This window comes from Polypterus senegalus, chromosome 7 (assembly GCF_016835505.1).
Source record: "Polypterus senegalus isolate Bchr_013 chromosome 7, ASM1683550v1, whole genome shotgun sequence".
Taxonomy (NCBI): domain Eukaryota; kingdom Metazoa; phylum Chordata; class Cladistia; order Polypteriformes; family Polypteridae; genus Polypterus; species Polypterus senegalus.
This window is the reverse complement of record NC_053160.1, coordinates 63840279-63867348: the sequence shown is the minus strand read 5'-3', so window position 1 is coordinate 63867348 and position 27070 is coordinate 63840279. Positions and strand designations below refer to the sequence as shown.

General features: G+C 39.4%; 1 protein-coding gene across 2 annotated transcripts in view; it reads left to right on the top strand.

Annotated features, from left to right (window-relative positions):
- The window catches only part of map3k1 (mitogen-activated protein kinase kinase kinase 1, E3 ubiquitin protein ligase), a 122431-nt gene that overhangs the window by 92099 nt on the left and 3262 nt on the right, over window positions 1–27070 (top strand). For both annotated transcript variants that reach the window (XM_039758753.1, XM_039758754.1), the window contains exons 11-19: window positions 4340–4461; window positions 4688–4779; window positions 7492–7684; window positions 10011–11292; window positions 15914–16066; window positions 18594–18756; window positions 19651–19782; window positions 20114–20256; window positions 21499–21630. In XM_039758753.1, the coding sequence (XP_039614687.1) occupies window positions 4340–4461; window positions 4688–4779; window positions 7492–7684; window positions 10011–11292; window positions 15914–16066; window positions 18594–18756; window positions 19651–19782; window positions 20114–20256; window positions 21499–21630 (2412 nt within the window). The remainder of the gene's footprint in view (window positions 1–4339; window positions 4462–4687; window positions 4780–7491; window positions 7685–10010; window positions 11293–15913; window positions 16067–18593; window positions 18757–19650; window positions 19783–20113; window positions 20257–21498; window positions 21631–27070) is intronic.

Below are 27070 nucleotides of genomic sequence, written 5' to 3'. Positions count from 1 at the left end.
TAAATACTTGGAAGAAAGTGAAGAGAAAAAAGTGAAGGACTGAGAGTAACTCATCCAGTTTAAGGCCACAGATCATTTTGTTGAAATCCTTAGAAAGGAAAAAAAAATCCAGGATATGAGAATGACATGACATGGCAGAGTTAAAGAACTAACTAAGAAATTAAAGTAAATTATTAGCAAGGATAATTTTCTAATTAAGCAACTGGGTTGGAACAAAATTCTGCAGCCACTGCGGCCCTCCAGGACTGACTTTGCCCACCCCTGCTTTAGACTAAAACTGAGATGTCCTTCTCCTTGGTTTTATCACTTCTATTTTTAATGGCTTTCATGCATGAAATATTAACAGGTGTGAACGCTGGCCCCGGCACAGACAGACGGACGACATGTTTTCACCCAACACACTTTATTTACACTATTTACAAAGGTTGTGCTCACGTGCACCCCCAGTGCCTCTTGCACTGATTCCCCCAAAGTCCAGGCCCACAGTCTCTTTGCCTTTGTCCTGGCCGCCTCCCGTCCTCTCTCTCCAGCTCAGTCCTTCTGCCTCCCGACTTCCACCAATGACTGGAGGGAGGCGGCCCCTTTTATGGGGAGCCGGATGGGCTCCAGCTGCTTCCCGGCACTTAACAGCGGCCACACCCCTGTGTGGCGGAAGTGCCGGCCGTGCACCCGGAAGCCATCTGTGTCTCGCCGGTCGTCTTCCCCGGCACTTCCTGGTGAGGCGGAAGTGCGGGCTCCCGAATAAACAGGCACTGGGCGCCGCTGGCGGTGGCCACGGGTCCCCAGGGCTGGGCTTCCAAGCCCTGTACCCGAGGCCCCTGTCTAACCAGGACGGACGCCCCACTCGTTCTGGAGGAGGCACGCCCTCCTCCGGTCCTCTAAGGCGTCCCGGCCGGGCTCCATCCCCGGCCGAGGGCCACACGGGATGAACCGGCATCGGGGCGCCGCCTGGCGGTAACCACGGGCCCCTACAGGGTAGGGCTTCCATGCCCTCGACCCGTGGCTCCCAATAGAACCAGGACGGACGCCCCCTCGCGGTCTGGAGGAGGCACAAGCCCTCCTCAGGTCCTCCTGGGCGTCCCGGCCGGGGGCCACACAGGTTACAAACTCCGCTGACATAGTTATGGGCCAAGCCCAACTTTGTGTTCAGATTTCTCCACATTTGGGTTTCCTTCGCTGGCTTCCTCTTAGATATAAAATAATTTTAAAAACCATACAAATTTGTAATTCTGTTTTTGCCCATGCCCTATATAATATCAGTCAAAAACAGATATTCTAATGGCCATCTTTTTTCTGTTATAAAACCTAATTACACAATTATCAGCAAATGCTAAGTACGATTTGTTGCTTTTCTTCTGGATATATCTTTTAGTACTTGTTTGTAAGTCAGGTACAGGTTGGGAGCATGCGCTAATAGCATGTTACCGTACCCACCACACAATGAACCACTTGAATTGGGACCTGAGTGCAACAGCTGACACCTCAGCACCATACTAGAATAGTGTGAGGTTTTATCCGGTGGCTGGAGTACCAAGTTTTCCCTGTAAGTTGGAGGAGCAGCTTGCCAGGCCTGTATGCAGATTAATGTCATACCCAAGATGAAGAAATTGCAGGTTAAGGGCCTTGCTCAAGGGCTCAACGGAGTAGAATCACTTCTGGTGTTTATAGGATTCGAACTGGTAACCTTCCAATTGCCGCCGTGGATCCCTAGTCTTAGAGCCACCACTTTCACCCCCCAACCCCCCCTCCCTTTTGTAAGTCCAGACCCATTTATTCTCTCTAGCCTTTTAAATTCAGTGTTCCTTAAATAAAATGTTTTAATTATCTCTGCATATCTCTGTGTCATCAACACATTGTATATCATATTATAGTACTTAATTTGTTGCCCATCAAAATGCTGTTCATAATTATAAAATGATCTTCTTCTGTACCAAGTAGGGGTGGCCACAGTAATTCATGCTTAAGCCTTCTTGTCCCAACATCAAAGGTTTACTGACTGTGTGAAGTTTAGACAATCTTTCTGTATCTGTGTGAATTTTCCTGCAGTTACTGCAGTTTCCAAACACATCCTAAAGATTTCTTTGTTAGATTGTAATTTTGAAGATGGACCCATGTTAGTAGGCCCTGCAATCATCTCTCATCTTGTCTAGCGTTGGTTCTTGCCTTTCATTTGATTCTGCCAGGCCCCCACAACCTTGAATTAGATTTGTCAGCTTTATGAATATTATAGCACATTATGATTATTTTCATGCATATGGAATCATTTACTCATTTGAACCCGACTTCAAATTCCGTCTTTAATTGTGATGATACATCTAGGGGTGTTTTTAATTTTTCACAGAAGAATGCAGAATGTTAGCCAATTTCCTTGTTGAATACATAACAAAGAATAATTGCTGAGTGTTATTAGCCAAATAAGGTCATGGTGAGAACTAAGCAAAATATAATCCAGATATATCCAACAATGTCAACCTGTAAAATCTAAAATGGGATTGTCTTTTGTAGCATACGTTTAACCAAATGACAAAGACATATGCACACATAAACTCATCTCAAGTAGATCATTTCACTGAATATTACTGAATTGGACTTACATAAATACCAATGTACAACAAGTTTCTCTGAAATGTTTTTAACGTGGTTACATAATAGAACAAAAGGAGGCCCTTGAGATATGACTGGTGCATTCTTCATGTCCAAAGATAAACTAAAGCTATGGTCGCTATGCTCTAAAGTAATAACATCCAAGCAGAGAAATCAGAATAGGTTTTTTCAAGTAATTATTTCTCAGTAAAGAGAATTGTACTGGGCTTTTGAATTCATTCCATTAGAAAATTGACATTTGCCTTTGGCATTTTGTTTAGAGAGGTTTGCATTTATTAAGGACAAGAAATGCATTGTCCGTTTTGCTTTTAAGGCATGTGTAATACAGAGGGTTTTATGTTGGCTTATTGTTCCGCTTTGATAAAGAAGCAAGATATTTTCATTCTATAAATATCCTGCTAGGATTGTTGTTAGAGAGCAAATAGCTTTTTGAACTTGAATAACTTGAAAGGGACATTTAAAAAAATTCAGATTTCAAAAGAACAAGCTCTTATAAGTTTTAAAAGAAGAATAAATTGGTTAAATACAAAACATTTTAAATATTTTCCTTTTCAAACCTTTTAATGTGCAACTGTAGTAGTGATCTAGAAATAGGAATATTCGACATTTAACATTTGTGTAACAAGATTCTTAGCAAAGTATTTTAATATTTAGCTCTCTTGATTACATCTCCCAACTCGACATTTCCTGACAACAGTAATTATTTTGTTGCCACATGAAGCCCACTTAAGTTTGAGTCCTACTAGTAAGGCCCTTAATTTTTGGAAAGGAAGTGTTTGTTGTCTTTTTCTTCTTATTTCTTAAGTCTTGTGCAATTTTTATTAAATTCCTTTTCACATGATGAATTAGGATGTAAGCAGTACCAGAAAATCCCAAGGAACAATCCTGTCTCTATTTCTCTTCAATCTGTACACATCAGACTATAAATGTAACACGAGTTCATGCCACTTGAATAAATGCGGTGTATTGATAAGAAGGATGATACTGAGTATAGGAGTTAAGTGAAGAACTTTGTTCTGTGATGCAAAAATAATCGTCTGTAACATAACATCAGCAAAATCATGGGACTGGTTATTGACTTTCACTGCACCAAAGAGCCACTATATCCAGTCACTATTCAAAGAGTGGATATAAGCCGTGGTGCACTCCTACAAGTACTTGAGGGTCCACGTTAATGACCGGTTGGGCTGGTCTCGGAACACGGAGGAACTATATAAAAAAAGGCAGAGCAGGTTCCTTTTTCTTAGGAGAGTGTTTTCCTTTAATGTAGAAGATGTGAAGGGTATGTCTTCCCACAACTCTGTAACGGTTAATATGAATTTCTATGCTTTTGTGTGCTGGGCTGTTAAACATCACTTCAAGAGAGGCCAATTGAATCAACAAGCTAATTAAAAGTGCATATTTAGTTATGGGATGCACTCTGGATCCCCTGGTGGTAGTAGCAAAGCAGACATAATGCCTCACTGTCACTGTGAGTGTCATGGCAGAAGTTTTTATTTTTTTTTGTCATTTTGGTGTGTGTTCAGACCACAGTATATGTGTATCTGCCTGTCTGTTCGTTTTGAATCATTAGTAATTGCTTTAATCTAAATTAGTGTTTTGACCCGTTTTTCTGCCTCAACCAGTTCACATTCTGGAACATGTGGTTAGCAAGGTATATAATATTTTTCATTACATTTAAATGCTCCTGGTTTAAATAACAATATTGGTTTTTTTTTTTTGCTTGTATTTCTAGAAAACATTAAGAGCCATGCTGGTTTACTCTCCCTGCCATTCTCTCTCGGAGAGGACAAGGTTGCAACAACTTCTCAGGCCTGTGGTAGAAACTATATTGGTGAAGTGTGCAGATGCAAACAGGTATTAACATACAAATTAGAAAACATAATTACATCTGTACAACAGTGCAAAACCAAATAAATCACATTTTCTGCCTTATATTTGTCTTAAATCCTTGAAGGTCTAATTTTGTTATAGATTGGCAAAAATATATACATGTATTTCATTTCTATTTGATGTCCATAAATAACTTTCTATTTGCCTCTTTTTCTACCAACTAAATGTTAGTAACCTTTTTTCCTTTTAGTCGTACAAGTCAGCTTTCTGTTTCTACTCTGTTGGAATTATGCAAAGGTCAGACTGGAGAGCTGGCAGTAGGTAGAGAAATCCTTAAAGCAGGTAAGATTTAAAGCAGTTAGACAATCTTTATTAGAGTATATGTGTTGACCATTTAAAATGTGTATTAAAATAAAATTGGCCGCCTTAAGATTCAAGTTCCATTACTTTCAATTTTATATTTTTCTTAAACACATTTCCATAGCTACATTCTTTCATAATCACAAGAGGTGCAAGGAAGGTTTGGAATTCCAGGTAGGAAACTGGAAACGGCAGACTCGTGTGCAACTCAACACGTCTGTCACACGCACATTTTAAATTTTAAACTGATATTTTATTACTTCCTAAATTTCTAAATATAAACAACAAAAAAGTGATTTAATTTTTAACTGCTGAAATAAATTAAGAGAATATAACTTTCTCACTCTGTAGTTTGCCTAAATTACTACAGCCATGGAAAGAGACAGGGTGTGTTTATACAATACAGTATGTGAGATTTAATTTTGATGGACTTTTTGTGAGAGGAAGTGGTTAGCTAAAACTATTAAACATTTTGTTCAGGCAGTGGGCATAAAAAAGTATAAGTTATCTATGCTGGTTGTGGTACTTGTTTTAAGGGGCCTTTATATTAAAATGTGTGAATTTCTGCAGTAAAGTAGTCCACACTTTCCATTACAAGTTATTTTACATTCAGTTCTTTCTCACAGTATCAATTCATTCTGATGGACTCATTTTACTGACAGTTGGCTGCTGGGATAGTCTCCAGCCTCCCTTAAATGGGTTAGGAAGATGGATGGATGAAGTTTTTTTATTAATAAATCAAAAAGTCTCAATTCTCTTGTCCCGGTAGTTTTGCTGGATGTACTATTTGCTAAATATCTTACAATACCCAATTGGCCTTTACAATAATTCTTCTGAAGATTAAATAGGTTTTATAATGGTTCTTTTAACCATAGTAATTTATAAAGTCTTCTCTATGCTTATTAAGCACAAGTATTGCCCAAGATTCTCATATTGCTTGACAATGAGACGGTCTTTGGCAGTTTTGAATGGTAATGCCTGTGTTCAACTCACAAAAAACAGGTTTTGGTATTAGTTTAATATCACTGGTAGATACTATAAGTTCTGCACTGAGTCAGTTAATGCCAGTGTTATCTGATCTGGTTACTAAAAGTTGTCCCCCTTCATTCCTCTGTTTTACTTTAGTCATTTTAATTTATATTGATCAGTTTTTTTCAGCATGATTTTAGGTTAGTTTGCAGCTACTATAAATAATACTATCAATTATTATTGCAGCATAGACATTGTTTTTCTTTTCCTTTCTTCACTTTTAAATACTTTGGTATCCAAAGTTTCTGATTATACACTTGATGTACAGAACAAATATATTTCCACAATTTACTTTACCTTAATATAATTAAATAAATAAAGTTGGGCTTCATGGGAAGCAATATCAGGCTTGACAGTACAGCAAGATATTCTCCCCAGTCTCTATCTGCAAGTATTTCACTAAAGAGAAACCCCATTCTTCCATTCAACATTGTTTCAGCTCTTCGATTGCTGTATATGGATTGTCAGTGAACTTTTAAAGGTAATAAAGAATCAAAAACCCTTAAAGGTTGAGAAGCACTATTGGATTTTCATCCCAAATGTGTTTAAAAAAAGTACCTGAAAAACTTGCAGTATATTCATTTGAGGGGTACATTAGCTGACCATAATGAAAATATTAGGAGTACTGTCACCAGATATATAAGGCTAATCTCTCTGCAGCACTGCATGGCTAATTATGCATACCTGGCTATAAAACAAGCTTTAAAGCAATAGCAAACACAGGACACACTGTGAAAGAATAAAAACATCTTGATGATGAAAGTATCTACACAGATAAATAAGAAACAAAATAGATGTTCTAGCTGCTCCTGGAGCTGCGTCAAACAACAGAACTAGTCAGTCCTACACTGCCACTTTGTGGCATGGCCACTGTGTGTGTTTGTGAGATTCCTTCTGTCTGCGTCTTTTGTTGTTTTGAGGCACAGTGGTTAGCACTGCTGCCTTACAACTCAGATCACATATTTGGCGACCATAATTGGTCCAGCATATTTGGCAGACTTTTCACTAATCCCCAGAGACACTTACAAGATAATTGCACGATTGTAATTTATTTAAAACTAGTTCAGTTCCTCCTTCCTCATTGTCTTTATTGCATGTCCATGATTTCGCCAAACTCATGGTGAAGCAACCTCTGCAGGTTTCACTTATCACTAATGATTATTTAATATTAAGCTACCCTTAAATGTATATAGAAGAATGCTCATAAATAGTAAAGAAACTAACTTTCTTTTTGTTTTATGTTTTACGATGTAAGGTTTCTGCCAGAAGCATCAGTCTGTCTTATTTGATGCGCCATTATGTTTAATTTAAGAGGGTCTTGTATGCTAGAGAAAACCTCCAAGATAAAACAACATATTGAAATGTATTCATTGTTCTTTTACTGAAAGCATACATTTTAACCCAAAATACTAATGTGCTGAAACATTTATTAAACAGAGTAAAACACTTTGGTAACGGAAGTTATTTAAGTAAAGTATTTATTATTTATTAGTTTATTTTTGCATTTTGAAGTTGTAGTAAAATTTGATGAGACAGACTCTTATCAAATGTACCTGAATGAGAGTGGAGTGCTAATGTGAGACTTTGAAGAAGATCACATCTATTCTGAAAAGTATTATTTTGTAAAACATGTATTTTTATTGTTTCATTCCCTGTTGTTATCAGGGTCCATTGGTATTGCAGGAGTGGACTATGTCTTAAATTGCATTCTCGGCACAGAAACAGAAGCCAACAACTGGCAGGCTTTGTTGGGTCGCCTTTGCCTTATTGATAGACTTTTGCTTGAATTTCCTGCTGAATTCTATCCCCATATTGTTTCAAGTGGAGAATGCCATCAACCAGAACCTGTAGCAGAAAGGTACTCTACTGATTTTTAATAATACTTGTATTCTTGTACTCTATTACCTCAATGTAAAATGTATGAGTTAATACAAAACATATTTGTTTCAATTTTCAAGAAAGTTTCCTGTTCACAGAATATTATCAAAAAAATTTATCAAAAATAAGTTCTGCAAAGGGTTGAAAAAAATAACAGAAACATTATATGAAAAAGGAGTTAAATTTGACATAACTAAATCAAAAAGGTGAAACATATGAACTTGACTGTTTTTACACAGTTTGTTTGAGCTATAAATGTGGTCTGATAATTAGCACACTTATGTATGAGTTTTCAAAGCGACATGAGGCAACTAACAGATCTCTAAAGAGGCCATAGAGGCAGAGTGGTGGCTCTGAGGCTAGGCAATCGGAAGGTTGCCGGTTCAAATCCCGTAAATGCCAGAAGTGATTCCACTCCATTGGGCCCTTGAGCAAGTCCCTTAACCTGCAATTGCTCCATCCTGGGTATGACATTAATCTGCATCCAGGCCTGGCAAGCAGGTCCTCCAATTTACAGGGAAAACTTGGGGGTTGGTGGCAGGATTGGTACTCCAGCCACCGGAAAAAAACTTACACTGTTCCAGTGTGGTGCTGAGCTGTTACCTGTTGCACTCGGGTCCCAATTCAGGTGGTTTGTTGTGTAGTGGGTGTGGCAACATGCTATTAGTGCATACTCCCAACCTGTACCTGACTTATAAACAGGTATTGAAAGATATATCCAGAAGAAAAGCAACAAATCATATTTAAAATTTAGCATTTGCTGATAATTGTGTAGATTGACAGGATTGACACTACAGCCACTATAATAAAAATCACACAGCTCTATTTCATTCGAACTAGTATGGTGCTGAAGTAACACCCGTTGTACGGCTGCACTCAGGTCTTAAATTGGGATCCTGAAGTGGTCCGTCGTGTGGTGGGTGCGGCAATGTGCTATATCAGTGCAGGCTCCAAAACTCTCCTCCATATATAGTAGTCAATCCCCAAGTTTTAGGTACATTGGTCACAAAATCTGCAGAATTTATGTGTCATAAGGTATAGTCGCAAAAGGAGCAATAACTTATGCCAACTATGGACAAACTGCATTGAAAAAGAACAGTGGCTGCAAGTGAAACCTCATTGACAAGAATAGATTGACACTTCATAGTATGGTTTGCTCAATGCCACAACAGCACAGCTTCAAAAATTGCCACGGAATTGAATCTGCATCTCTGAAAGACAGTTTAAATAAAAACTATACATCATGAAATTCACAAAACTGGCATTAATAGCAGGGCTTCCATTTGGAAACTGCTTGTTCCCGTGGCAGTGTGCAAACACACATAATCTGGCATTAAGGCACACAAAACTTGGACCCTTGAGAAACAGACAAAAGTAACATAGTCTAATGAGTTATGTCTGACCTTTTTTCAAACATCTGTATGGATCTACATTTGAAGAAGGCTAATAATATCAACTCGCAACGTCTGCCCCTAATGGTTAAGATTGGTAGAGGCTCTGCAATAATATAGGCAGCCATCCTGTGGAATTCCTTAGAGACTTGCCCTTCATAGGTTATATAATACAAAATTTGAGGCTATTTTACAAGACCAGTTACACCCTGTGGTGCAAATACTGTTTCATCATGATGTTCTCTTATTACAGGATATATACATTATTTCTATTCTAATTCATGATTGGTTTTCTGAACACCAGGATGAAAATAATTATCTGCTGAGTTTAGCCTGTCACCAGATCTAAACATCTGTTCTAAACACCATGATAACAGGTTCTGGAGCGTAGAATGCAAAGTAGAGTTGTACCTCATTCATCTGTCAAAGAACAGTAAGCTTTTCTTCTTAAACAATGATCCAATATCCCACTACAAATAGTTCAGAACTTGTACAACAGCATTCCAAAAAGGATTGAAGCTGTTTTTGAAGGAAGTGCCTGGCCATTGTCCTTAATAGGTCATTGATATTAAAATATTGTTAGGCGTTTCTGCTACTTTGTTCACCCTCAGTATAGCATGAAAATATTTTGTAAACAATCCACTGAATCTGTTTTTTGTGTATTACTAACAATTACAATCTAAAGAGTGTATTTTTAACATGTGTACATGATGGTAAATTGTAATTTAAGTGTAATTATGTGATTTTTATTCATTGTACTAGTTAAATAATGTAATACTTCAAATGTTCTGTCATGATTCAAAATGTGCTAAAGAATATTTTCATCATAAAGCTTAGAAGCAGGGTACTGAAGGTTTTTTTTTTTTCTATGGTAGGTGAAAATTACTGACCTCTTCCCGTTTTCTTTTTTAACAGGTATCAAAAGCTGTTATCACTTTTGAGATTTGCACTTCATTCAATTGACAACTCTCATTCAATGGTTGGCAAGCTCTCAAGGAGAATCTTCCTAAGTGCTGCCAGGATGGTCGCAAGAGTACCATCTGTGTTCGTCAAACTTTTGGACATGCTGAGCGCAACAAGTTCTACACATTATGTACGCATGCGCCGCCGTCTGATGACAATAGCGGAAGAAATGGACATTATGGATGCCATCCAATTAGGAATGGCAGACGTGCATGCTGGAGATGGAAGAGAAAATGATTTTGTTGAGCCCTCAGCCCCACACAATTCACCAAATGTCACTGTAAGCAATACACCGGTCCACACTGTACAGTTACCAGGGAGAGTAACTAGAGGACTTAATGGTATTACAGCAAGTGTCAATCCAGAGGACATTGCAGAAAAACTAGCTAGTATTTTTGTTGGACTCCCTTCACAAAGCAGTAATGCTGAACAGCCAAAGGTGCCCATTCAGAAAAGGAACAGACCATTAAGTCAGTGCCTGAACTCTCCATCGTCAAATCATTCCCCAACACCATTCCCAACAATACTTTCTCCTACTTCTTCTAACCCTCTTAATTTACCTGTAACTGAAAACACAAAAGTTAGACCTCAGGGTTTTGGACCTGGAAAGTTACTCTCCTCCTCTTCCTCCCCCAGCACCCAGCGTAAATTTTCTGTTCAGAGTCAAAAGTGTCCCCTAGGAAGCAAAGAACCTGAAAAGCTGTCTCCTGTTTTCACCCAAGCAAGACCCCTGCCTTCCAACCAGATACAGAGACCAAAGCCTTCTCGACCGTCAAGTGACAAAGGAAGGCCACTATGTGAAACTACTAAAAACAACTTAAAGCTTGACTTGAAAGAGCTATTAGAATGTGAAAATAGCTGTAGTGGTACAACCATCCAGATTCCCAGTGAAGATACGGTGTTTACACCTGTGGAAGAGAAGTACCATCGACTAGACACCTCAGCTGAGCTGAACTCGAGCATGGAAGATTTGCTGGAGGCTTCCATTGCACCTTGTGACAGCACAGTAACATTTAAGTCAGAGGTGGCAGTTCTTTCTCCAGAAAAAACTGAAAGTGATAACACATACAATGACGATATGAACCAGAACAAGAAGTGTAAGGAAAAGATGGAAGCTGAAGAGGAGGAAGCCTTAGCAGTTGTTATGGCAATGTCTGCCTCGCAGGATGCACTACCATCAATCCCTCAGCTTCAAGTCGATAAAGGAGAGGATGTGATTATCATTCAATGTGATGTAAGTTTTCTTTTCTGTTCTTTTTAATTGTTTTGTAACCACGTTCTTTTGTTGCTTTTCTATTAATTAATTTATCAAGGCTTTTTTATAGCCACAAAAGTTGCAAAATTATATCTTCATATACTTGAAATTAAGGATTTATTTTCATACAGTTTTGTTTTCACTAACAGCATGGACCTTCCTAATGTGTTTTGTATTATCATTTTCAGATTTGCATATGTTGATAGATAATTTATAACATAACAGTCTCCAAATAATTTAATTTAATTCAGGGTAGCAAGGGTTGAAGTCTATCGAGTGTAGTACAGAAACCAACCCTGAGTGGGGTACCAGTCCATCACTAGGCACCATCAGACTCATACACACGGGGCCAATTTAGAATTGCCATTAAAAAAAAAAAAAAAAAACTCCCATATTTGGGATGCAAGAAAAAAAATTTAAAGTACCTGAATGAAAACCTACATAAATATGTAAAACACGCAAACTACATACAGACAGTAACTGAGTAAAAAATACAAATCCATAAAATTGGCTGCATTATATTATTATGTTTAATGAAATTTACCCAAAGTATGACAATTTCTATTTGAAACTTATAATCATAGTTTCTGTAAATTTCTTCTTTTGTCCCTGTCATGTTATGTCATTTTCTAACCTGATTATTCCAAACCAGAGTTGCGTGGTGGCTGGAGCCTATCCCAGCTGGCATAGGGCACGAGGCAGGAAAAACCCCCTGCATGCGACGCCAGTCCTTGCAGGGAGAACACACACACACCAAATACAACCACTAAGGCCAATTTAGTGTTGCCAGTACACCTAACGTGCAAGTGTTTGGACAGTGTGTGGAAACCCCCACAGGCATGGGAAGAACATGCAAATTCCATGCAGGGAGGACTCGGGATGCAAATCCTGGTCTCTTTACTACGAAGTAACAGTGCTGCCACTGTCCCATCCCTTTAGTCCCTGTATAATGTAATTGCTTAATTTGTACATACTTTTTCCAGAGCGAGTTTTCTTTTTTTGTTTTTACACAGTAGTTCTTTAATTTTAAATTGAATTGAGTAGCATTACCCACATTTAACATAGACATTTTTAAAGCTTAGTTACAAATTTCCATACCGAATTAACAACGACCGCTATCAGTACTGTTAGCCAACAGGGTGCTAGCGGAAATTGGGCTACTGTTGGCCGAAGAAGGAGAAGAAGATGGGGGAGACTTGTCCGGAGGCAGGAGGAGAGGAGGAAAGTAAAGAGAGTGGAACTGAGGGTAGGAACTTTAAATGTTAGCAGTATGGCTGGTAAGGAGAGAGAGTTAGCAGATATGATGGAGAGAAGGAAGGTTGATGTATTGTGCGTGCAAGAGACTAAATGGAAGGGGAGTAAGGCCAGGTGGATTGGAGGTAGATTCAAATTGTTCTATGATGGTGTGGATGGGAGGAGAAATTAGTTATTCTGGAGGAACTGTATGTCAAGAGTGTTTTGGAGGTGAAAAGAGTGTCAGGCAGAGTAATGATTATGAAACTGGAAATTGGAGGTGTGATGATGAATGTTGTTAGTGCATATGCACCGCAAGTTGGGTGTGCAATGGGTGAGAAAGAAGATTTTTGGAGTGAGTTAGATGAAGTGATGAAGAGTTTACCTAAGGGACAGAAAGTGGTGACTGGAGCGGATTTCAGTGGACATGTTGGTGAAGAGAACAGTGGAGATGAGGAGGTGATGGGTAGGTATGGTGTCAAGGAGAGGAATGAAGAAGGTCAGAGGATAGTGGATTTTGCCAAAAGGATGGGGATGGTTGTGGTAAATATATATTTTAAGAAGAGGAAGGAACATAGGGTTACATACAAGAGTAGAGGAAGATGCATACAGGTAGCTTACATTCTATGCAAAAGAGTCGATCTGAAGGAGATTGAAGACTGCAAACTGGTGGCAAGGGAAAGTGTAGTTAAGCAGCATAGGGTGGTGGTCTGTAGGATGACGTTGGAGATCAAGAAGAGGAAGAGAGTAAGGGCAGAGCCAAGGATCAAATAGTGTAAGTTGAAAAAGGAAGAATGCAAGGTTGTGTTTAGGGAGTAGGTGAGACAGGCACTGGTGGCAGTGAAGAGTTACCAGACAGCTGGGAAACTACAGCAGATGTAGTAAGGGTGACAACAAGAAGGGTGCTTGGCGTTACATCTGGAAAGAGGAAGGAGGAATATGAAACCTGGTGGTGGAATGAGCAAATACAGGAGAGTATACAGAGGAAGAAGATGGCAAAGAAGAAGTGGGATAGTCAGAGAGATGCAGAAAGTAGACAAGAGTACAAGAAGATAAGGTGCAAGGAGAAGAGAGAGGTGGCGAAGGCTAAAGAAAAGGCGTATGATGAGTTGTATGAGAGGTTGGACACTAAGGAGGGAGAAAAGGACCTGTACCGATTGGCTAGACAGAGGGACTGAGCTGGGAAAGATGTGCAGCAGGTCAGGGTGATAAAGGATAAAGATGGAAACATACTCACAAGCGAGGAGAGTGTGTTGAGCAGATGGAAAGAGTACTTTGAGAGGCTGATGAATGAAGAGAACAAGAGAGAGAAGAGGTTGGATAATGTGGAGATAATGAATCCAGCAGTGCAACGGATTTGCAAGGAGGAAGTAAGGACAGCTATGAAGAGGATGAAAAATGGTCTAGATAACATACTTATGGAAACTTATGGAGGTGTTTAGGAGAGATGGCAGTGGAGTTTTTAACCAGATTGTTTAATGGAATCTTGGAAAGTGAGAGGATGCATGAGGAGTGGACAAGAAGTGTACTAGTGCCGATATTTAAGAATAAGGGGGATGTGCAGGACTACAGTAACTACAGGGGAATAAAATTGATGAGCCACAGCATGAAGTTATGGGAAAGAGTAGTGGAAGCTAGGTTAAGAAGTGAGGTGATGATTAGTGAGCAGCAGTATGGTTTCATTCCAAGAAAGAGCACCGCAAATGCAATGTTTGCTCTGAGGATGTTGATGGAGAAGTTTAGAGAAGGCCAGAAGGAGTTGCATTGCATTGTTGTGGACCTGGAGAAAGCATATGACAGGGTGCCTCAAGAGGAGCAGTGGTATTGAATGAGGAAGTCGGGAGTGGCAGAGAAGTACGAAAGAGTTGTACAGGATATGTACGAGGGAAGTGTGACAGTGGTGAGGTCTACGGTAGGAGCAACGGATGCATTCAACATGGAGGTGAGATTACATCAGGGATCAGCTCTGACCCCTTTCTTATTTGCAATGGTGATGGACCAGTTGACAGACGAGATTAGGCAGGAGTCCCCGTGGACTATGATGTTTGCTGATAACATTGCGATCTGTAGGGATAGTCGGGATCAGGTTCAGGAGACCCTGGAGAGGTGGAGATATGCTCTAGAGAGGTGAGGAGTGAAGGTCAGTAGGAACAAGACAGAATACATGTGTGTAAATGAGAGGGAGGTCAGTGGAATGGTGAGGATGCAGGGAGTAGAGTTGGCGAAAGTGGAGGAGTTTAAATACTTAGGATCAACAGTACAGAGTAATGGGGATTGTGGAAGAGAGGTGAATAAGAGAGTGCTGGCAGGGTGGAATAGGTGGAGAAGAGTGTCGGGAGTAATTTGTGACAGACGGATATCAGCAAGAGTGAAAGGGAAGGTCTACAGGATGGTAGTGAGACCAGCTATGTTATATGGGTTGAAGACGGTGGCCCTGACCAGAAAGCAGAAGACAGAGCTGGAGGTAGCAGAGTTAAATATGCTAAGATTTGCGCTGGGTGTGACGAGGATGGATAGGATTAGAAATGAGTACATTAGAGGATCAGGCTCAAGTTGGACGGTTAGAAGACAAAGTCAGAGAGGTGAGATTGCGTTGGTTTGGACATGTGCAGAGGAGAGATGTTGGGTATATTGGGAGAAGGATGCTAAGGATAGAGCAGCCAGGGAAGAGGAAAAGAGGAATGCCTAAGCGAAGGTTTATGGATGGGATGTAGTGAGAGAGGACATGCAGGTGATGGGTGTAACAGAACAAGATGCAGAGGACAGAAAGATATGGAAGAAGATGATCTGCTGTGGCAACCCCTAACAAGAGCAGCTGAAAGAAGAAGTACTTTGGGGAAAATGTATTATTTTCACACATGGAGAAAAGCTGTGTCTTATTTTGACTAAACAGACATTTTCCTCCATTCTCTTTGTTCCGTTACTTTTATCTTTTTCTAAAACTAATATGAAAAAAATGGAACCGTGGAGATGTGTCCTAAAAGGGAATACCCTGTGTAATGAGGTTTCAGGCATTGGAGTTATTCATTGTAATACCACACTGTGAATGTTGCTTACAACATTAAATAATAATGTGGGCTTCAGAGCAATATGAGGGTGTATCTGCAGTCATGGAGTCCTTTTGGGTGTGGATGAGGATGAAGAGATGAGCAGAGTCAGACTCAAGCATGCAACTTTGTAGCGATATAGAAAGCGGACAAACGTGACATCCCTAGTTTCTCCTGTGATCCCCTCCTGTGAACCCTTTACATTAGCCCCTGTAGGTACAGCCAGAGGTGGTTAACTACTGCAGAAAAAACAAAGTTGTGCAACACATTTAAACAAATTATTCAAGCATTACTAAATAATAATGTCTTCCTTTCTTTAGACTCCAGAGACTTTGCCTGGCCATACCAAAGCAAAATACCCTTACAAAGAGGGTACCGAATGGCTCAAAGGTCAACAGATTGGCCTTGGAGCATTTTCATCTTGTTACCAGGCGCAAGATGTAGGAACTGGGACGTTAATGGCTGTTAAGCAGGTATGTTAGGATTGTCCAGTTTATATTTTTTGTTCTTTCATTTTTAAATGTTTCACACACATACAGATTGTGATTTTAAGAAAATACAGTATGTTAATATATAACCCACTAATTTGTACTATACATACAGTCTTGTCATAAGATCAGTTGCAAAGAATAACATTTTATGCCATAGTAACAACTTGTATTCAGCATTAATTCAAGCCTTATATTTATAGGAATATTATTATTTTTCATTTTTGTTATTATTTTGACATTATTTTAAAGTAATTGTGATAAAAATTAAAATGATTAGATGTAGCCTACTTACAGTAATAGTAAATTTAACATTATGTAAGCAATTAATATTACCCCATATGCTAAGACTTCATGTTTAGCTTTATATTTTTCCTTGTATACAGAGTTTATCTTGTTACTTTGAATTATGCTTTTATTTGTTTTATGGTGATGTGGTCTGTGAAGGGTGATATATAAAATATCAGATAGTGTTTATGATGTCCATTTCATTTTGTTTATTAATCTTTCAACAAACTGGATTAGTGTTGCATTTAGTAAATGTGACCAGTCTAGACACACACTAATTGACAAAATTTAAAAAAAAAAACAGTTTTTCCACTTTTTCTTCATATTTAATCATTTGAAATGCAACGAATTACCTAAAATAGTAAAAAGGTAAGCAGTTAACTAGCAGAGGTTTACATTTAATAAGTTAGCAAAAACAGAAAAAAAGGAAATTTAAGAATATTATAAATGGGCCTTCTTCAGGGAACAACTAATAGTTTATAATCTACAGATGTTCTACAGCAATTAAAGCCTCATAAGTTGAAGCAAACAATTTGCAGAGGTGTCCCAACTTCCGCTGATTACTTAAAAACCCTCAAGTACTCAAGTACTGCCCAACCTGGTATTCTTTTGAGTGTCTGAATGATTTCTTGCCTTATGCCAGATGTCTTCAGGATGTCATGCAATTTACCACTTTAGTAATATCCTCCAAGAGATGACTTTTATTAGTTTCTGGCCCACTGCAACTGATTCTGGTGAAACATATGTGTGTTTTATTCTCTTTTTTTAACAAATTGCATACTCTTGGATTCAAAAACGTCAGGGAACACTGTCACCACAGTTTATAATTGGGGTGGTAGTGAAAATGTATTGCCAGCTAGACACAGGTTTCCTTTTCCCGTTTTATTTTGCTGTCTGAATTTAATTTTAATGAGTCTGTATTTACTTTTGCCTCGCAGTTAGGAGACCCAGGTTCGCTTCCCGGGTCCTCCCTGTGTGGAGTTTGCATGTTCTCCCCGTGTCTGCGTGGGTTTCCTCCGGGTACTCCGGTTTCCTCCCACAGTCCAAAGACATGCAGGTTAGGTGGATTGGCGACTCTAAATTGGCCCTAGTGTGTGCTTGGTGTGTGGGTGTGTTTGTGTATGTCCTGTGGTGGGTTGGCACCCTGCCTGGGATTAGTTCCTGCCTTGTGCCCTGTGTTGGCTGGGATTGGCTCCAGCAGACCCCCGTGACCCTGTGTCCGGATTCAGCGGGTTGGATAATGGATGGATGGATGTATTTACTTTTAGGGGACAGATTTTTAGGGCAGATGAATCTTTTTGTTCTGTTTGGCTGGCCCTTTCAAGATGGTCAAAATGAAAATCTCTTTCTTTCTTGTTATTTATTTGTTTTATAGCTTTTTTTTTAATATGAATGTATTAGGCTGTACCTATTTGTGGTTGACATTTATGTTTGGCACTTGTATTTCTGTTTAAAAAATAAATAGGGTAATTAAAGTGTGACCTCTTTTCACCCACTTTCTTTTGTTTTTGGCAGTAGGCACTGAGCTGCCAGAACTAGTTGCTTGGAATACCTTGGAGGGTTATAAAAAGATGATGCCACTAACAGCTAGATTGCTTAACTTAAAGGAATGTTTGCATGTTCACACCATAAGTTTTTTGCTTCAGTTCTCCTTCCATACCACAAAGGTATACTGTTTGGGGTTACTGGTAACTCTTAATTAAACCAGCATCAGGAAATAAGGTTGTGTGCGGATCAAGCATCCAATATCTACTAAAGCAGACTCCATTTCCCACAACCTAGAAGTGGATTGAGTTTGTTATTTGAAAAAACAAGAACTTTCAGAAATGATTCTTTAATTTTTGCTTTTCATTTTTGGAGGAGACAGCACGAAAAGGCAATAAACAATCCAGTGTTAAAACTAAGGGTCAGAACAATCTGTCGTAAAAGCCAAAGCACTTATTAAAAATCAAAAATCAGGGACAAGAGCAAAGATTTGTTATCTGAGAATTCAAAATAGAAGGCTTTTAGAATCGCAAATAAACAGGTATTATCCACAAACTTGGATACCATCAAAATGGCCAAGCCGACTTTTGCATTGTTGCTTGTTGCATTACATACTTGCTTGTGTGAATTTGGGCTATGGGCTATACAAGAAATTAAATGTTGTTATTGTCAAAACTTTAAACTTTCCGGGGAAGTGTCATACAGCACTTGTTCAGTTTCTTACTCTTTATTTATTCAGGTAACATATGTTAGAAACACATCTTCAGAGCAGGAAGAGGTTGTTGAAGCTTTAAGAGAAGAGATCCGAATGATGAGCCATCTGAATCATCCTAACATAATCCGTATGCTTGGAGCTACATGTGAGAAGGGCAATTATAATCTCTTTGTAGAATGGATGGCAGGTAAGAATACAAACAGCATTGTAAATGTGCATCTTTTTTTATGTTATATATATATATATTATGTAGTATTTGAATTTTTTGGTGAAATCATTAACTTAAAAAGCAGTTTTTGGCATTCAGAGAACATAGCAGAGTTGTTACTAACATCTGTAGCATCTTCAGATATTGCCATTAAGAGGTTGAATGATTTCATTTGGAATTGTTTTTTAGGGCAATTTTTGCAATAAGCATACAGTAATCACTCTTCGATCGCGGGAAGGTCTACAGGATGATAGTGAGACCAGCTATGTTATATGGGTTGGAGATGGTGGCCCTGACCAGAAAGCAGGAGACAGAGCTGGAGGTAGCAGAGTTAAACATGCTAAGATTTGCGCTGGGTGTGACGAGGATGGATAGGATTAGAAATGAGTACATTAGAGGGTCAGCTCAAGTTGGACGGTTGGGAGACAAAGTCAGAGAGGCGAGATTGCATTGGTTTGGACATGTGCAAAGGAGAGATGCTGGGTATATTGGGAGAAGGATGCTAAAGATAGAGCTGCCAGGGACAAGAAGTTCAAAATGCTGAATATATAAGAAAAATGAAAAGAATACAGTTTGTTAACATCATTGACATGCAATAAAATACAATCGAGTTAGAATTTCCTTGATAAAGCTGGGCCAAATGTCATACTGTAAGCCTACTCCATTTGTGCAGCTGTTTTTTTTCTGTGTTGAGCTTAAAGGCTTGAATTTCCAACCCTGGTATGCAGTTTTATGGTTTTAGAATAAGGGGCTACCAATGGCTTATGAATAAGTCTCGATAAACTAATGACAGCAGTGAAAATAAGTTTTAAATTGAAGTATCAAAGATAGAATTTTAACTGTTCATTTTTTAATTTGTGTCTTTGTTTTCAGGTGGGTCAGTTTCTCATTTGTTAAACAAGTATGGAGCCTTCAAGGAAACGGTTATCATAAACTATACAGAGCAGCTGCTGCGTGGCCTTTCTTATCTCCATGAGAACCAGATTATCCACAGAGACATCAAAGGTAAGAACGGTTTGAGTTGGTGCCAATGTGCTATGAAGTTCAAAAGGCAAACCGATGAAGCAGGAGTGTTTCCTACTGAGAATAGAGGTTCATTGTATGGCTGTCAGAGCAGAGAGTGAGGTCCCGATCCCCAGTGACCTTTTAGCCTAATGCCTTCAACTGAATATAAAGCATATCTAGTGACATGCTTGCAGTATTTTAGGAGTTGTTGGGGGACCTTTTTGGAATGTAAGCTTTTTGGTGTTTTGATCTCAATGGCTGTAACTAGGTGCACACATTCCTTTTTTTTACAAGATTGTAGTAAAATTTACAGTATTATGTTTCATTTTAGGTGCCAATCTGCTAATTGACAGTACAGGACAAAGACTGCGAATAGCAGATTTTGGAGCTGCTGCAAGGTTAGCATCAAAAGGAACGGGAGCGGGTGAATTTCAGGGGCAGCTTTTGGGAACTATTGCATTTATGGCACCTGAGGTAAGACATATTATATTTTTGCTTTTATTGATGTACAACTTTGTTTAGCATCCTGATGTCATTGTTTTGTGTCACTTATATTTTACAAATTCAATTTCAGTACAGAGTAATGATCAGCTTTGAGAGTAGTTAATCTAAGCAAAGCCTGTAGAAATCTGTTTAAACCTGATGCAACAGAACTATATTGTTCATGTAGAGACTGTAACATGGGTGTGAAGTACTGCTTTATTTCAAGTCAGCTTCATCTGGTAAATTTAAAAGAATTGCAGTAGACATCTGATTCAACATGAGCCTGCAAATAATCACTAAAGATACAAGTTGAAGTGGCTTCTTAGTTCTCGGTTAACTCTGAATAAAGGGCAATCTAAATCCCTTTGAGAAAACCACAATGAATGGCCCCCTAATCTCTTGTTATTATTGTGTGCAGAAACATGTTTAATTGGCAGATAGAAAAGGCCATGATCTTTTTTTCTTGTATGCTTTATTTCAAAAAGACCAGTGAAAATTGTGAAGAGGATGCTTTTTATATAAAATATTTTAAATATACTTGCAAATTAAATTTTAGTTGTTGAGACAGTCTTAAGTATTCTTGAGGTTCTGCTAGTGCATCTTATATTTTCCTCTGTAAAGGAAATATTACTGACCCTTTTGTAGGGAGAATTTATGCACACCCACACACACAGTGATATTTTATAGCTGCCAGTCAACCTGATATGCATGTCTTTTGAATGTGGGAGGAACATCCACACAGTCCTGGGGTGATTGGATAAGGATTCAAACCTAGTTTTCAGGAGCTCTGAGGCATCAACGCTAATTACTGCTCCTCTCTATTGCTATTTAAAAAACATTAACTATTAGCAATATGGTAAATCAATACGATGAATAGAGGGAGGGAGAGGGGGAGAAAGAGAGAGAAAAATTATCATTCAATCACTTTGTCCCCAAAAGGGAAATTAATACTTTACAGAAGCTTGAAGAAAATATAAATAATATAACAAACAAGAACTTCTGTCTTGGATAATACAATAAATGCCACCATCTGATAAAAGGCTTGTAGGTAGGAGTAAAATGTTGTCAGATCTGCCCAGTTGTGCCAAAGGTTTACATTGAAAGGCATTGATATTTGATTAACTTATGTCCTGCTTGATGTGTCCACAAGTATAAGATGCAGACAGAAGTTTATTCCTTCCAAAGTACCCTAAAGTCACCCATAGCATTGAACTGATATTGTTTGTTTTTTAGGTTCTCAGAGGTCAGCAATACGGCAGAAGTTGTGATGTCTGGAGTGCCGGCTGTGCCATTATAGAAATGTCATGTGCAAAGCCCCCTTGGAATGCTGAAAAACACTCCAATCATCTAGCTTTAATATTTAAGGTAAATATTGTTGTTTTAAACAATTAAAAAGTAATTTTAGAAAATTGAAATAGTTATACGTATTATTAATTAACATCACCATGATTTTTGGGAGTGATGTTATTATCATTATTACAGTGTGATCAATTTGTACTCAAATAATTAACTTTGAAATAATTTCAAGTAGAATACAGTCCCTCTAAAATAAGCTGTTTGTTATTTCCTTTGGGAGAACAAAAGCGGTTACAACACTTTTATTATGCAATAATTGACTTGTACTATTATATAATATACAGTACTATCCATCCATCCATCCATTATCCAACCCGCTGTATCCTAACTACAGGGTCACGGGGGTCTGCTGGAGCCAATCCCAGGCAAAACAGGGTGCAAGGCAGGAAACAAACCCTGAGCAGGGTGCCAGCCCACCGCAGGGTGCACACACACACACACCAGGGACAATTTAGAATTGCCAATGCAACTAACCTGCATGTCTTTGGACTGTGGGAGGAAACCCACGCAGACACTGGGAGAACATGCAAACACCACGCAGGGAGTACCTGGGCAGCGAACCTGGGTCTCCTAACTGCGAGGCAGCAACGCTGCCACTGTGCCACCTATATAATATACTATGTAACAGCAATTTGTAATACCTTAGACTGTCGTTCAGCATCCCTAATCTGAAAGGCCTTTGATCAGAAGTATTTTGGATTTTGAATATTTGCATATTTTGAATATTTGCATCTTTCTAAAATGCCCGCCCTCAATTCTTCCAGTTAATGCACTTTAAACCACTGGGGTATCAGGGAGAGAGAAAAAATTTATGGCTGTGAAATAATAAAAAGCTGAAATAGCTGTTAATACATTAAGGATCTTAGTAGCACAAGAAAACTGAACCTCGATGATTAATTTGTACATTGTAGTGAGCATGGTGATGGACACATGTAGACCACTGCAGCCATTTGGCCCCACGTGTTTGAAAAGTCCTTCTGTCTGCTTCGGTATGCTTCTGTCATTTTGACTATTGCATCACTATATGGTATAACAACAGAAAACAGTTTAGTAAAGCATTGTGGTATATGTATATACTATATGTTAAAACCTGGCTATATTCTGGCATGGCATGTTTGCATTTCTAATTAGACACTAATGTTAACTACCTTTAGTTATTAATTTAGACATACATTTAGAAGGTAAATGCTGCACAGCCATGTCCATCTTTTTACAGTTGTCATTGGACACATATAGGGATTGGGTGTTACGAGTAAGGAAATCTCCATCTTCTGTGGCTCTTTTTTATCGGGTCTTTAAACAGCAGTCCTTTTCACCACTTTTTCATAGGATGTGACACATTGTTTACTTCAAATGCATATTTTACAATTCATATTTTCGCAAACATAACTTTCAACTTTAAATCGACTTCTACACTATTGGTGGAACTGAACAACAATTTCGGATTTTGGAGTTTCAGATTAGGGCTGCTCAAACTGAACCATGCTATATTTACCAGAGGTTGGTTGTAGTTTGCATAGATTCCATCCAGAGCAATCAATACTGCCATTTAAAGAAGTTGTATATCTTCTTATATAGTATGCTACCATGGCTGTCCGTTTGTCTGTCCAGGATTTAAAATTGCCTGTAGCTCGCAAATCATTTGAACTATTGACCTGAAATTTGGTATACATATACTAAGTGATGTCTACTATCCGCTTTTAGGGTGATGATTGACCTCCAAGGTTATTCCTTTTTTTATTTTTATTTTATTGTATTGTAGAATCAACTCTCAGCAGCGGCCGCGCCACACATTCGTATGGGCGCTGTTCTCATCCTTACCACCTTCGCCATCAATCTCTTGAGGCAGATTGAAGACTTGAGTGCCAGCTTAAGAGAAAAATTAAGGAAAACATACTAAGTACAGTGGAACCTCGGTTCACGTACAAATCGGTTTACAACCAAAAAGTTCGCCAAACTTTTGCCTCTGTTCATGACCACACACACATACGAACAAGCCAATTTCCCTTTCGGTTTGTACGTGTTCAGTCTCTCCCTGTGCAGCGAGTGAGACAGAGAGCACGACACACACACACAGGCATGCGAGAGAGACACACACACACAGGCGCACGAAAGAGAGACACACACACACACACACGCACACACGAGAGAGAGAGATGGACGCATAAGGTAGAGAATGCAGTTAAAGAATGCACTGGGCTTTTTTTGTTTTCATTTCTGTTTACAGTGATCGGTTCGTAGTGTGCATTGTTGCAATGTTACTTTTCTTGGTGGTTTATTAATTTACGAATTTTTCAAATGTTCATTTTTTCCCTGTGCTTAAAACTCATTAAAAAAGTGTTTTTAGCGAGCGGTTCTTAGCGCTATAGCATGAACTATTGCAGTGTTAGTTTTCTCTGTTGTTCAAGGTTTTCTCAGTGTTATTCAATGTTTTTACATTTAGTTTACTATTACCTTTTGCGGGCGGCATGGTGGCGCAATGGTAGCTGCCTCGCAGTTAGGAGACCTGGGTTCGCTTCCCGGGTCCTCCCTGCGTGGAGTTTGCTTGTTCTCTCCGTGTCTACGTGGTTTCCTCCCACAGTCCAAAGACATACAGGTTAGGTGGATTGGCGATTCTAAATTGGCCCTAGTGTGTGCTTGGTGTGTGGGTGTGTTTTTGTGTGTCCTGCGGTGGGTTGGCACCCTGCCCGGGATTGGTTCCTGCCTTGTGCCCTGTGTTGGCTGGGATTGGCTCCAGCAGACCCCCATGACCCTGTGTTCGGATTCAGCGGGTTGGAAGATGGATGGCTGGATGGATGGATTACCCTGTGCATTCTATGGTATAATTAATTATATTTGTGCTTAAAAACTTTAAAAAAATTATATATTTACATACAGTTCGTACGGTCTGGAACGGATTCATTGTATTTACTAGTGGTGCAACGGAACAAAAAACTCACAGTTCGGATCGGATCACGGTTTTAAGTCACGGATCGGATCAATTTTCGGATCAGCAAAAAAAAGACAAGACAAATTTAACTCTTTAGTTTAGTATTTTTTGCCCATTAAAAAACATTCAACTCAAGACTTATTCCACTCAATTATATAAATACAAATTAAGGTGCAATATAGGGCATGATAACTATTTCCTTTAATGTGGACACAATAAAAAACAACTTTAAATGCAATTTAAGGCATCATTGCTTCTTACTTTGAACATGAGAGAGAAATAAAAACTAGCTTATGTCCACATCATCAAAAAAGAAGAAAGAAAGCAAAGCAGACCTGAGCTTATAATTTCAATTTTTTTTTTCAAAAACATGAGGATGTGTACATTTTCTGGGGAAAGTGTAGATCTCCTTGCTGTAACTACGTCCCCTGCTGTTGAGAACACCCTCTCACAGCAAGATGGTGTCTTGCCATTGTGGCAAGGTGAGGGTATTTACATTTGTTGTTTTTCCACCAAGTCAGTGGATCACCATCAACTGGAATGCCATTTGCTGCCTCATAGGATACCACCTCCTCTTTGATGGTGTCAGCAAAAGTCTTGCTGACCATGTCCTTCTGTGCAAAGGTCTTGCCAAAAAGCTCTGCCATTGCCGGCTTCTTTTGAGGAGGAGATGTGTCTGCTCCTGTTCGTGCTGCATATTGACGCTACATTATTGATTAAAACTTTTTTTTTCCCATAGAAATTAAAATGTGGCAATAACTAAATAAACTTAACTAAAAACATTATCATAAAAAATACATAATTTCAGAATATTTATTTTCTTTACCTCTTCACAGTCTTCAGTGCCAAGACTGCTCACAGTCTCAGTAGTGAGATCACTGTATGTCCTCAGGCATAGGGCAAGGCCTAGGTGAGACAGCGACTTGAACCTTGGATCAAGTGCAGTAGATCTGTGAAGGTAGTCCTGTAGGGTTGGTGGTGAAGTGTATCTGGGCTTCAGGTCCTCTCTAATGGCAGTCTTGACATCTCTTGTGATGGTGCTGTCTTCCTCACTTTGGGCAATGGATTGTAGGATCCTTGTTTTCAAAGGCAGGATCATAGACACAGATGGTGCAGTTTCAGTGCTCAACAGAGTTGTAACCATTTTGAGTGGTTTGAGCAGCTGGAGGACCTCCTTTGCCACTTTAACATCATCAGACAAGGTGACGATGTCTCTGGCATTTTTTTTCAGGGTTTTGTCTGTTAGTGCAGAGTATATAGCTGCCTGCTGCTCAAGATAACGCTCCAACATATCATAAGTGGAGTTCCACCTTGTTGTGACATCATGTATGAGCTTATGAGTAAGCAGCTGTAGCATTTCTTGCTTGGTCTTAAGCACATGAGCAGCTATTGAGCTTTGGTGGAAGTAGGAAACCACCTTCCTGATCCTCCCAAGGAGGCGGTCCATCTTACACACTTTCATTCCCTTTTGGGATGCTAAATTAATTGCATGTGCAAAGCACCGTATCTGTGGGCCCAGTCCTGCTTCATTCACTGCATTTATTTGGTTTTTGGCATTATCTGTTGTGACTGGGATATAAGTATTGGGCCTCTCTATCTTCCACGCTGCCACTACTCCTTCAATACGTGTGCCAGGCTTGTGCCAGTGTGACTCTCATAGAGGGGGTGTGCCTGCAGTACAGGGCTTTGTATCTCCCACTCCTCTGTGATGTAATGAGTGGTCACAGTCACATAGCTTTCTGTTGCCCTGGAGGTCCACCTGTCTGTAGTTAGGGCCACAGAAGATGCCTGGGACAGTTCAGCCATAACTTTCGACTATTCCTGCTCATACATACGATATTGTCATTGAAGTGAGTGCGCAATGGAATATCATAGCGTGGCTCAAGCATGTGTATCATATGTTTAAACCCCTTGTTTTGCACAATGGAATATGGCCTCATGTCTGCAGCAATAAGCACCCCAATAGCTTTTGTAATAGCTTTAGCCCGGTCTGATTGGGCAGCAAAGGGCTGCTTAAATGCCACAGATATCTTTGGTTGTTGCGCAGCCATCGTCTTGGGTCCTGTCACATCATGGTGGTGTTGTTTTAAATGAGAGGCCATGCCCGACGTGTTGCCATTCTCATAGGGCTTCCTCGTGCCACACAGTCGACAAACTGTGGTGGTTTTATCCACCACCCTTTTCCCATCAACATATTTAACAGGGAAGCCAAAATGTTCCCACACATGAGACTTAAATGATGCTGGAGGTTTTTCGAGCTCCTCTGCTTGAAGCTGCTACCGCTGGCTATGACCACGCGTATAAAGCGGCAAACCGGACAAAAGTCGAGCGAAAATGTGTGAGAGAGGTTGAGTTAGTGTGCGAGAGAGCTACCAAGTTAATGCGCGAGAGAGAGAGTGCGTGAGAGAAGTTTAATTGCAGTTCAGTGCACGAGAGCTACAGAGTTAGTGCACGAGAGAGGTTGAGAGAGTGTGCGAGAGACATGTGCACAATACAGTGGAACTTTTTTTTTCTAGGATT